The sequence below is a fragment of the Mixophyes fleayi genome, chromosome 1 (assembly GCF_038048845.1).
Source record: "Mixophyes fleayi isolate aMixFle1 chromosome 1, aMixFle1.hap1, whole genome shotgun sequence".
NCBI classification, from domain to species: Eukaryota; Metazoa; Chordata; class Amphibia; order Anura; family Limnodynastidae; genus Mixophyes; species Mixophyes fleayi.
The window spans coordinates 272695873-272708129 of record NC_134402.1 but is presented as its reverse complement, the minus strand read 5'-3'; the positions used below and the strand labels follow the sequence as shown (position 1 = coordinate 272708129).

The 12257-nt window shown below is 36.1% G+C and overlaps 1 protein-coding gene across 2 annotated transcripts in view; it reads right to left on the bottom strand.

The window, feature by feature from the left end:
* Nucleotides 1-644: 644 nt before the first annotated feature.
* The window catches only part of LOC142153835 (thioredoxin-like), a 54772-nt gene continuing 43159 nt past the window's right edge, over nt 645-12257 (bottom strand). For both annotated transcript variants that reach the window (XM_075210902.1, XM_075210901.1), the window contains 4 exons: nt 5607-5711; nt 2520-2579; nt 1797-1862; nt 645-921 (listed from right to left, as the gene is read on the bottom strand). In XM_075210902.1, the coding sequence (XP_075067003.1) occupies nt 859-921; nt 1797-1862; nt 2520-2579; nt 5607-5711 (294 nt within the window). In that variant the 3' untranslated portion in view covers nt 645-858. The remainder of the gene's footprint in view (nt 922-1796; nt 1863-2519; nt 2580-5606; nt 5712-12257) is intronic.

Genomic DNA, 12257 nt, shown 5'->3' with positions numbered 1-12257 from the left:
AAAAAGTGTTTAATCACACTTTTATACTGGGTACACAATAATGAGACCCTAATTTACAAGATGGACATGGCAGCACTTCCTCTTACATTGCATATGCTCATGTAGCCTAAAAAGCATATACGACTACACAAAGAAGTTGAATTTTCTCAACAGAAATCATATATTAGGACCTGACAACTGACGGAGTTTCCAGTACTCACATACTTAAAGCATTCTCCTAGCCAGGTCCCCCGTTAAAATGTTGGAAGGTATTCCTAACTTTAGGAGACAAGTCTATAGTCAAGAGGTTGTAAAGCCATTTAAAATGTATATCAATTACAAATGATGTTGCCTAAAAAAACTTTGATTTGCATTTATGTGTTTTAGTTAATAATGTAAATCACATACTTTACAAATTATATTTTGGTTGTTAGTAGTCTCAGGTGCCGACTGTTTGGATATAACTATACAGAGAGCAGAGTGACACAGTAGTTAGAGTGGTGCCTCAAATCGCTGGAAACATGAGGACTAGTCCAACCAGGGAAATCTGTATATGGAGTTTGTATGTTGATGCTACAAAAAGATTAATAATACACACATACCTGTTCAATACATTATGCAACTCAAATAAACAAAAGAAAAGAGAAAAACAAAAACAAAATCAGTTGAGTTAACAGTCATTTTATTATACAGCTCCTCTCTCCTTGGGCCCACTTCAAGCAGTACAATAAAGAAATAGTGGGAAAGATTACAGTATAGCGCTTGAGCAGAGAGCAAGGGTCACAATTTCCCTCCATATATTTATACATGATAGTTTAAAATGTGGTTGCAATGTACAGATATTAAAATGAATACAAACAGATGTCCTGTTACATGGACTTATTTCAGCTCTTGCACCTTCTTTTCCAAACTGGCCTGGTTAGCGCCACTAAATTCATGTATCTGTAAGAAGATGAACAAAGTGTTGAACTAAACAATTAAGATGAATCATAAACAGTAGATTAATGAGACCATATCAGCATGTGTTACTGTACTTCCACAATTGTCAGCACATGCATCGAACATATCTGTTTTGTCAATATTAGAACGGAGACCCAGTTTACATCAGCAGTTTTACTGTGCCCTGCTCCCAATACCAAGAAATATACCCTTGTTAACCCTCTGCACTGTCTACTCAGAGCATAGTAGTGTAGCAAATTGCTGGAGATAGGAACAGAGCACTTTCAGATTTGATCAGAAAAGAAAATGCTGGTTAATATTAGGAGTCTTCTTCACTGCATCACTGGATAATTCTCATCTAATGGGAGAGCCACACAGGATGGACCCTTTCCTTCAAAACCACTGGCTGTAGGATTGATGTATGTTATTTTTGGTTATATGCAGCTTCCACATATACCAGAAAAATAGCAAAAATGCAAAAAAAAACAAAAAAAAAAAACAAAAACTAAAAATACAGGTCGTTGAATAAACAATTTATTGGTCAAATGTAGCTTTAGTGTAGATCAGTGTGTGTGGTCAGTATAAGATAAGCATGTGAGCCTCCCACACTATTAAATGACTGATAACAGACTGCAGTGTAGTAGACAACAATGTTAAATCTTCATACATAAAAGTTTGTGAGCACATCATCCATCTTTGTATACTGGGTCAGTTTTTAGGCTTGGTTTCCACTAAATTGGTATTCTTTTCAAATGTAGATTTTGTTTGCCTCATATTTACCTCTTGTTTAATGTAAGATTTAAAAGCACTAGTTAAAAATATACAACTTTATTGCATTTTGATGTCAATTTAATTAGGACAGTTTAGTTCATACGTACCCGTTCTCCATTTTTATAAAAATGAAAGGTTGGCATACATTTGATATCACAGTGTGAAGCAACATCCTATAAAATAAGAAAATATTTCACTGTAAGTAAATTGTAGTTTTAAGCAATGTATAAATATCTGTACCAGTAATTAGTATTAACTCCGGGGGGGGGGTATATTTACTAAACTGCGGGTTTGTAAAAGTGGAGATGTTGCCTGTAGCAACCAATAATATTCTAGCTGTCATTTTGTAGAATGTACTAAATAAATAACTAGAATCTGATTGGTTGCTATAGGCAACATCTCCACTTTTACAAACCCGCAGTTTAGTAAATATACCCCTGGAGTACAAACATCTTTACTGCATTTCATGTGTATTAATAATAGAGCAAAACTACAAATTACATAAAAAGGTATATGTATACTTCAGAATCTAATCACTTGCGTTGATCATACTTGCTGCTGCTGTGTATGAAGAGGTTCAATGGGTGATTATATCTGTTCAAATATTGCAAAATGCTTTCATGAAAGAACATCCTAACACTCTTATAACAACATCTATATATTTTTTTCACATTGAATAAATTGTATTTTTAATATAACAAGTAGCTTCATAGGGTGTACTTTTCAAGCACATTAAATTTGCAATAGCATATATTTAATAATAGAGTAGGGCTCTCTAAGAGAGGTTAAAAAAAACCACCAGGGATTTCATAAAGAAAGAATTAACTCACCTGTGCGTCATCCACATCTACTTTTAGGAACATGACATCTGTGTATTTTTCACTCAAGCCCTAGAAACAAACATAACAAAAATGAATCAACTGAGAAACACACATTTCCCATGGTCATTAAACTAATACCTCTGGATAATGTGGCATAGAAAAATAAATGAAAAAGAACTGCAGTATTTTAACTTTACAATCTTGCTTTCTTACTTGTATGCGTTTGGTACAACCCCAGAAATACAACTTAAAGATTAAAACAGGCTCTTCTCCAGATGATATGGATTCCAAACTTGTGAAAAAGTGCACCTTATTTCAAATCTGTGTTAATCATAAGTCTAATCTCATGTGACAAAAACGTCAAGTCAGATTTTACTTTTTCATTATTTAAAATAAATAAATCACACAACATGAAAAAGCCACGTGCCCCGACTTATTTGAGCTAGGGGATGCTAATCAAGTGCACACCATTATTTAATCGTCGGGCAGTGCTACATCCTCTGTATAAAAAGCATAGCATTTGGCAGCTTAGTCTGGAGTATTCAGGTTTGTGTTAACACCATGTTCCAGAGAAAAAACCATCTGAAAGGACCCCAGAGGAGCAATAGTTGCTGCTCATCAGTCTGGCAAGGCTATAAGATGATTTGGGGTTGTTTTTCCAACAATCATGAAGTACACCATTAACTCCTCTTTATACACAAGTTTTATATTTAAATGTAAAAGTGAGGCCATCTGTCTAATAACTGGAGCTTGGCTGAAATTGGATCATGCAACACAATGATAAAGCAAACCAGCTAATCTACAACTGGAAAAAAATCTACAAGCTGAAAAAGAAAAAGTATAAAAAGGTTTTGTAACGAGTGCAAAGTCCAGATCTTAACCTCATTGAGCATACACAAATGCCTCTAAAAGCATCAATGAACTGAAGCAGTATTGTAAGGTGGTTTGAACCAAAATTCCTAAAATAGGATGCAAGATTGGTAAACGTTTACCTCATGGTAATGCTGCTATAAGTGGTTTTAAAAGTATTCAGTCATATATATATATATATATATTTTATTTGCACATGGCTTTGTCACATGATTACATTTATAACATAGTAGCATACACTTTTCTTGTAACCATAATGCAAAAGTAAGAGACCAGCTCTTTAGACATAAGCCACTGTCTGGCATTGGTTACACTGCGTAATGAAAACAGGCATGTTTAAGTACTTCACACTCCTCCCATAAGCCTGGTTTAATGGCGAAATGACACTCCCACCTTGCCTTTAAAAATTAGTTAGCTGCAGGTGTTCCGTTTTGAGTAACCTTAGTGCAGACACACCCTATAAGCCTGCTGCTAGCTGTGGAAAGAGCTACAAACCATTTCACGACATACTACTATAAACAAGTTATACATGTTAGTATACTATTATTTTGTCACAAATACCTGTATTTCTAGAACTCAGGTGTACTGCTGTACAAATGTGAAACTAACTGGCATTCTGCTTAGAGAGGCTGCAAACAAATTCCTAACTGCTCTTTTAGAAGCCTGTGGCAAAACACTCCCTTTGTAACAACAAATTCAGTAAAAAAAAATAAATCACATGCAATATGACTCATTTTAAGGGCTTGAAGACTAGATTGTTAATTGTACTCCAATATGTAAAACTGATTTGAAAGGGACTATGTACCTCAAACAAAAAAAAAAAATCTTTGTCCTATGTGGCGTAAAAAACAAAAAAATAAATATTTTTTCTCTTTTTAAAAATGGGGAAATCCACTATTAGATGCAATTTAGTACAGAGAAGACCAGATTAAAGCAGACAATAAATGCAATACTTTAAAAATGAAAAGATTTACAGATTTGACTACTCCTACCTATTTAAAAGTGTTTTGCACACATTTCTGGAACAAATATATAAAATGGTTATATATAATACATTTTATTTGGTCATTTGGGAGAGCTATTCATGGGGTTAGAATAAAAGGCTGTTTTTGAACACGTTGGGCCTGATGCAGTGATAGACATATGCCAGTTTGCGTAGTATCATCATCATCATTTTATTTATATAGCGCCACCAATTACGCAGCGCTGTACAGAGAACTCATTCAAATTTCACAAATTCACACTGCATATGCCCACAAAGAACGGATGAATATGCACCAATGCAGACATGCGTGTATTAGACATTTGCTCTTCCTTATAACTGGAGGCGGAACAGGGCAATTAGGATAATCATAATACAAGCTTTGCTAAAATCATGGTTAAAAAGCAAGAGCTTATATGTTTTGGGCCATAAGAAGCAACATGATAATTTTGTATGGGAGTTTTCAAGAGTCCCAAACCAGAAGGGTGGGGGGAGGGTTCCCAACATTCTCTACTAGTATAATACTGCTGAATGTACTATATTCTCCTTTCACAAAATATTTGGAGACCCCTTCTCTGAATAGTGTACTTGGTAATGCAGAAAACAAGCCGGGATGGTACTTCTGTAGATTTAGTTACCCACTCTCAATTCTCCCTCAACAATTCTGCTGATTTGATGAAAAATACAGCACATCATTTGTGCTCCTTAATGGATCAGGCCCATATTATCTGAAGCTGCTTCCATGAACAGGACAAGGCGCTCAGTGTACACCAATTGCCTCCACAGTCATTGGATCTCAATCCAATAGACCGCCTTTGGGATGTGGTGGAACGGAAGGTTCATACATGAATGTGCAGCAACATTTTCCAGAATCTCTAGGAAAGTTTCCATGCCACAAGGAGTCCAGGCTGATCTGGGGCAGAGGTAGTAGAAAGGCAAAACTAATAAATTGCCCACTGGGTGTAAATTATTCCAAGCAGGGCACTATTGTGTGGAATTTCTATGTTCTCTCCATATTTGCGTAGGTTTCCTCTGGGTGCTCCGGTTTAATAACACAATCCAAAATAAAGGACGTGTGTGTGTGTGGTAGGGAATGTAGGCAGTAAGTTCCAATAGTAAAGGGACTGATGTGATTGTATAGATAATATGTAGTCAAAGCTCTGTAATTGATTGTCATTATACAAGTAAAATACTACTAATATAGATAAAAAAGTGGCTAAATTAGATGACATTTATTGACTTACATCAAAGAAAGGTCCAATCATTTTACATGGTCCACACCATGTAGCTGTGAAGTCAACAACTACAAGCGTGCTTCCAGCATCAGCCAGGGCTTGTTTGAATCCCTCCTGAAATACAGGGAGAAAAAAATGAAAATGAGCCTCTGAACAAATAATTTTCACATATCCGTTCACTCAAACAGGGTTAACAACTAAACCATACCGTTAATCAATGTATCTATTGCCGTAGAGTATTCACATTTGTAAATGGAGGGTATTGCTAGGAGTCCTAAAGATCTGCAATATGCCATCAAGTGCAAGAGGTTATCTTTAGAATAAGGTGGTGTAAGCCCACCCTAGAAGGTCCTAACTTACTCTATATATAAATATCCCATGAGATGGACAAGCCAGCTGTAATTCTTCTAAATAATAAAAAAAAAAAATTACATTGTAAATTTTTGTCTAGCTTTTTAAAATTACCTCAGGAAAACATAACAGGAATTTAGATTGCACAATGACTCAGCACTGCAACTAAAGGTTAAAGAGAAAAAAAAACCCTTCCCCACTCTCTGACACACACTGACACACACACACACCTCTCTCAACACTCTGAAGAATTGTGGTATACAAATTTGTAAAAATAATGACCACATTCAGTAGCTTTAGTCTGGAATGAACATATTCAGAAATTTGATTAAGTGGCTGTTTTATGTCCCAGGAAATATACCTTACACTGGGAGGTTCATTTAGCACCTTACTCTAGGGCTGGGTTTCCCCAAGACTGCATCATGATGTAACCACTGAAAAATGTTAACACTTCAGTTTTTCTGGGTTTGTAATGGTTCTTTCAAACAAACAAAGTTACATTTTGTCCCTCAGTACTTTTTCTTTCTGCTCTGTCAAAGCAGTTTTTTATCCTTTCAGTAGAACTGAACTCTAACAGGGTATTGAGGCAATAGTGTATATATTTTTCTCTATCAGGTTGCCAATACCATAACTAAGCTTATCCTGACCAAAGCAGCACTCAAGAGCAGCAAGTATTCTAAACGATTATGGTCCTAATTGTAAAGCACTACGGAATATGCTGGCGCTATATGAGATTATATATATATATATATATATATATATATATATATATATATATATATATATATATATATATATATATATGATGGTGGGATTCTAGGTGTCTTACTTGTCAATAAAGTCCATTTTGCTATAGAAGTGGCTTATCTTACTATACATACATTCTCTCCACTCAATCTACTTTGTTTTCATACTGACATGTCTCTACCAAGCCATTTCTAAACTATTGCTATGCAAATAACTGCAGATTATGCAATCCAAAAACAAAAAACTATATTCTTAGGAATACTAGATAAAAATTTGAGAGATTTTAGAATTTCAAAATCTTATGCCAATTTTTTTGTATGATAAAAACTTAAAAGAAATGGGAAGAAAATAAATCACCGTTTGAAATTCAGGAGGCATAGAAACTTGTGCATGTGTGTGAGAAATTACATTGATTTATATAATGTTTCTCAGGGGCGGATTGATCACACATTAGAGTGGCAAAACAGAGAGAGATCTAGCTCAAGCCAAGATATAAGATCCCCATATCATTAACATTCATCTAGCAACCACATTTAGGTATATGCCTTCTAATGAGTGGACAGATGTTCATATGATAGTGTAGCTTACACAGGAGGACTGCATTGGTCCAGTCCTTTTTAATAGTGCTTAATAAAAGCAACATGTATTACAAAGGACAGGACAGATTGAGTCCTCCCATGTTAGCTGCAGCACAGTGACACCTGGTCTCACCTTGCCTAGCTACATGCAACATTGACAAGAGTGAGATGAATATCATTTTAAAGTGTGTTAAACTGTAATACATGTACTGTAATGCTTTTATCACATTACAGAAATGTGATCAAATTAGTATTCTATTTAAACACATAAGGCACAAAAACAAAACAAAACTGTAAGAGCATATATTTCCCATGAATAGGTTAATTTACTGATCTAAGTCAGTGACTAAGGATGTGAATATTTAGGAAGAAGTGCACTTACAGTTTACATAGACTTATTACAAAATAAATGAAGCAACATAAATTTTATAGTACTTCCTGCTTTTTTCCCCCCACTCATGTTGCTTCACAAGTTATGTAAAAAAACAAAAACCATGTGCTAACTGTATATGGATTTTCTGTAGAGATCAATTATCACTATGATGAATGAGAGAAAATCATGCTGGCAGTCAAAACCAGAATGGACGTGTTATTTTCATTAACGAATATGGGCGGAATTCAATTGGCCGCGTTACTGCTAAAATTGAATTCCCCCCTATGAATTGTACAGATAAATACTGTAATTCCTCAGACATCCTGAGACAATGGTGTGATGCAGCAAATGCAGTAGGATTTGGAACCTCATTTTCACTAAGGGACTATATTTTATATATGGGAAAAGAGATTATTTGTGGTTACCATCAGGGGCAAATGGGATTTCTTATTTAGGAAGATTGATTCCAGCAATAGCAGTATGAGATATGCTTCCTGGTTTTCCTAGCAATATCCCTCCCTAAGCAAAGCAAGAAATAACCTATAACAAATGAACAATTATTTTATTTCTTATTCCCCCAGACCTACCCCAACAGGGGTAGGCCTGTTGTCTGAATAATTAGACATTTTCGATAATATTATAATATACAGTTCCAGCCCTTTCTGATTTTAGGAGTCTGCAGGCAGAAACCAGAGCTCCAAGCACACTGATCCTTATCCACTATGTACCTCTACTTTTCCCTTTGCATTCCATGTCTCTCCACACTGCCCCATCAGCTGATCCATTCCCCAAACAAAACTGTCTCACTTTATCTTGTTGTCTCTCTCTCTGCCCCCCACCCCCTCCAGAATGTAATGTAAGATCCTTTTTTACGTTTTGTCTCATGTCTGCCATCAGTTTACCTCATATGTTCCTGCCATGTCTGATGCGGATTTTTTTTTTTTAGGCCTCTGATTTGTTCTGTCAATTGAGTTCATGTATTTATTATTATGTGCAGTTGTACCCACATACCTCTTATTATAGTAATTGTTTTCATGTATGTCAACCATGTCAGGAGCTACAGAATCTGTGGCACCATACAAATAAACAAGGATTACGAAAGTACTGTAGACTATAGCTCTCACGAACGCCCAGCCTGTCTCAGATACAGCAATCTGAACAGCTGGCCGTGACTGGTGTAACCTTAGTCACTTAGTAATGAATACACATTTTCTTCCACCACAAGTGATTTATTATGGTGTTCTTACGTTCACCAAGACCACTTATTAATGTTTCACACTTAAATCACACACATGTAGCATGAGCCTCCCTGGACTTCATAAATTCACAAAGAAACACGGAGAATATGCTAGATTAAATGTATTTTAATCTGAAAAATGTTTGAGGCTTAGTTACAAAAAGTTAATGACAAGTAAGTTTTAGAAAATAAACTAGGACATAGAACCAGAGTCACTACTTGATAGTTAAGACCTGGTGTGTGTGTGAGGGAACACAACTGAGAAATATGGGACATTTCAGTCTTGATAGACCCCCTCATGAAAATGCACACTGTGATGTGTAAAGCAGATTTGAAACCTTTTTTCCACATAGCTCTCATCCCCCACCTTTGGAATTTAGCTGTCAATAAGGACAGATTGATCTCCCAAATGTCACAGGGCTTTCAAAGTGAACTAGGAATGTCCTGAGATCTGGAATGTTCACAGGATCAGAGTTCTCACATCTGCTCATTTGGCTTGGCTGGTCATGTCCACATCCCTGTACCAAAAAACTCAGAGATGCTTATCTATGTCTTTCTGGCCAATTTCAAAAGATTATTGACACTTGCATCGGTTCAGACTCATCATCTAGCAAAGCACACGTTCAGATTACATTACAAGGTTACATACAATATACATTGTAATACCAGAATATTAAAGGGAAAATAACTAATACATAATCGTCACAGTAATAAAGGTTAGGAAAGAGTTACAAATGACTGTTGATGTCCAGAATATTATACAACTTAGACTTGCAAACACTACTCGCTTACACGGCTCAAAGAGCACAGACATTGTTAATATTTTATAGAAAACAATTAAGGGATTTTATTTTTCAGTGCCACTGAGCTGTTTTTCCTCAAAACCATTAAAAACAAAATAACAACCAAAAATGTTTGGTTTTGATTGAGCTACAGACTAATCAAAGTTTCATCAATATTTCTTAGTTGGGTTAACAAACGTGTTTAATGTAGGTTACAACAATATGTAGGAACACATGTGATAGAGGATATAGCTGTATTTGCCTCCACTGTGTCCAATTTATAAAGCACAAAGGCCAATGTGCATTACAAAACTCTTTGGAAGTATTTATAAGGGGCAAAAGGTGCAACATGTAATAAATACTAGAATGTTATACTCATGATTAATTTAAGCCATAAATGAAGCTAAACTGAGTAATAAAAAAAAAAAAAAGTGGTTTTAAGTGAAAGGGCTGGTTTTCTAGTGGAAGGAGGTTAGACTGTGACATTTATGCTTTTGCACAGTGTGCTCTTCAGATTTTTTTCACCTCTTTACACACTTGTAGTTTGCAGTGGGGTCTTCTAAGAGTAGAGGTGCACCTTGATGAGTGCAGGGGGAACCATCTAAATGCACATTTACAAAATGAAAATGTTTTGCATTGTGCATCAAATGCGCTTTGTAAATAAATTACACACCATCACAGAAGAAGGGAGATGTGACACAAGTGGGCAAAGCTTTTAGAAAGTGCAAACAGAAAGAAAAAGTATTTCTAGCCTGACAAAACACACTTAAAAGGGTGACTTTAAGTATGCTGTCATATTAACGAGCACAACACACCCTAAACGTACATAAAATGTAGAGTACAGTAGGGTTCCTGTAAACTACACAATGTAATACAAGCATCCTTCTGGTGATGCATACACAACAGTTTGCTTGTGCTTTGTTTTATGAGCTACTTTGCCATTCGGACAATAAAAGTTCAACACACTTTCTTGTGAATGCCAAGTTAACAGAGGCCATCTCCCTAGTCATTCACCAACTTGTTCAGCACCAGTCACACTCAGACCCAGCACTACCACTAGGCAGCTATCTAGGGAACCATGTCCTGGCTTATATCACTGATGTCCGGCACTAATTATTGTTTAATGCTGTGCGGCGTATCTAGGGAGCAGAGAAACCTTGCACCGGAATTGGTCACACTGCACAATGAACAACTCTGGTTTAAGTACTTTACAACTCTGTCCATCAGCCCAAACTTGACGGACAGGCGACACACCCATCTAATATTTATAGACTAGTCTCTTTAGGTGCTCTGCTTTATTAGTGTCACTGCAGACACACCCTTTCAGCTGTGAAAAAAAAAAAGATGCCTCTAAATCACTTAAAAATATGCAAGTTAAATCACACTCTATACTATTATTTTGTCACACATATGACCTCCACTTGTTTATATTTAAACTAGGTACACTGCTGTACAAATGTGTGGCCCTGCTTGCAGCCTTGCCCTGCAGACTATCAGCTGAATACCTAACTCCTCTCTTAGAGACCTGTGGAAAACCATTCCCTCTGTCACAACAGGCATGCCCAAAATGTGTCAAAACTTGTGGTCCAACCATTGTCCAAACTTAGACTTAAAATTCATCATTAGCAATTCCTCTGAGTCATGATGAGGCTGCTTTCAACATACTTTGAAAGCTCAAAGTTAAAGCGATCTGAAAACATAATTTTCAGCATTTTCAGTACTTTGAAAGCACCATCAGTGCCATGTAGCACAGTAGCATAGATTCCTTCTATGCTCTTGTGTTTTTAAAATACCTTATGGTGGAAGACTACATATTACAAGCTCAATAGGGTAAGCTCATCTGTAGCAGCAATTGCTGTGTAGAGAGCTGCAATATTTTTGTAACAAAAAAAAATATAACCAAAACACTCGTTAGCCCTTGCTGTCTGCAAAGTTCTGTTGTAATAAACTGAGCTGGATGCGAGATCGCTATCTTTAGCTTATGGAAATGATTTATGTTACAAAGTCTCAAGCATACAAATTAGAATGGTTAACAAGGATTGAAAGATTTTAAAATTGCGGATATACATTAAACAAAAATAAATAAATCTTGGTAGGATTTCCCTTTTAATTTCTGGCATTGTAAAGTCTCAGCCCTTTTACTGTAAAGGGCATCGGACTACTTTTCATTCTCCAGTATGCTACATCTCCTGCAGCCCAAGATGATGCCAGCACTGACAACGCCCTGCAGGGTTTCATTTACATCTAACAAAGTAAATAGAGGACAGAGAAAGAGCTAATTACATCACACAAGCAAATAACAGCTTCTTATTGATCTAGGTGCACATTCCACATAACAATAAGATTATTTTTAGGTTTCTATGACATGGTCTATAACTTGCACACAGAGCAATATGAACAATCAATCTATTTATTTAAAGCAATAAGGAATCAGGTCCACCAATCTGAAAACAGCTTTTTCTACGAACAAAATAGAAGTTAAAACTACTAATCGTCACATGGTGCCCGTATACTATGTAATCTGATTATGGAGCCCAGTCCCAGCAGCCCATGGTTCATGTTATTCATGCAAATGAGATGGGGTGCTCCCTT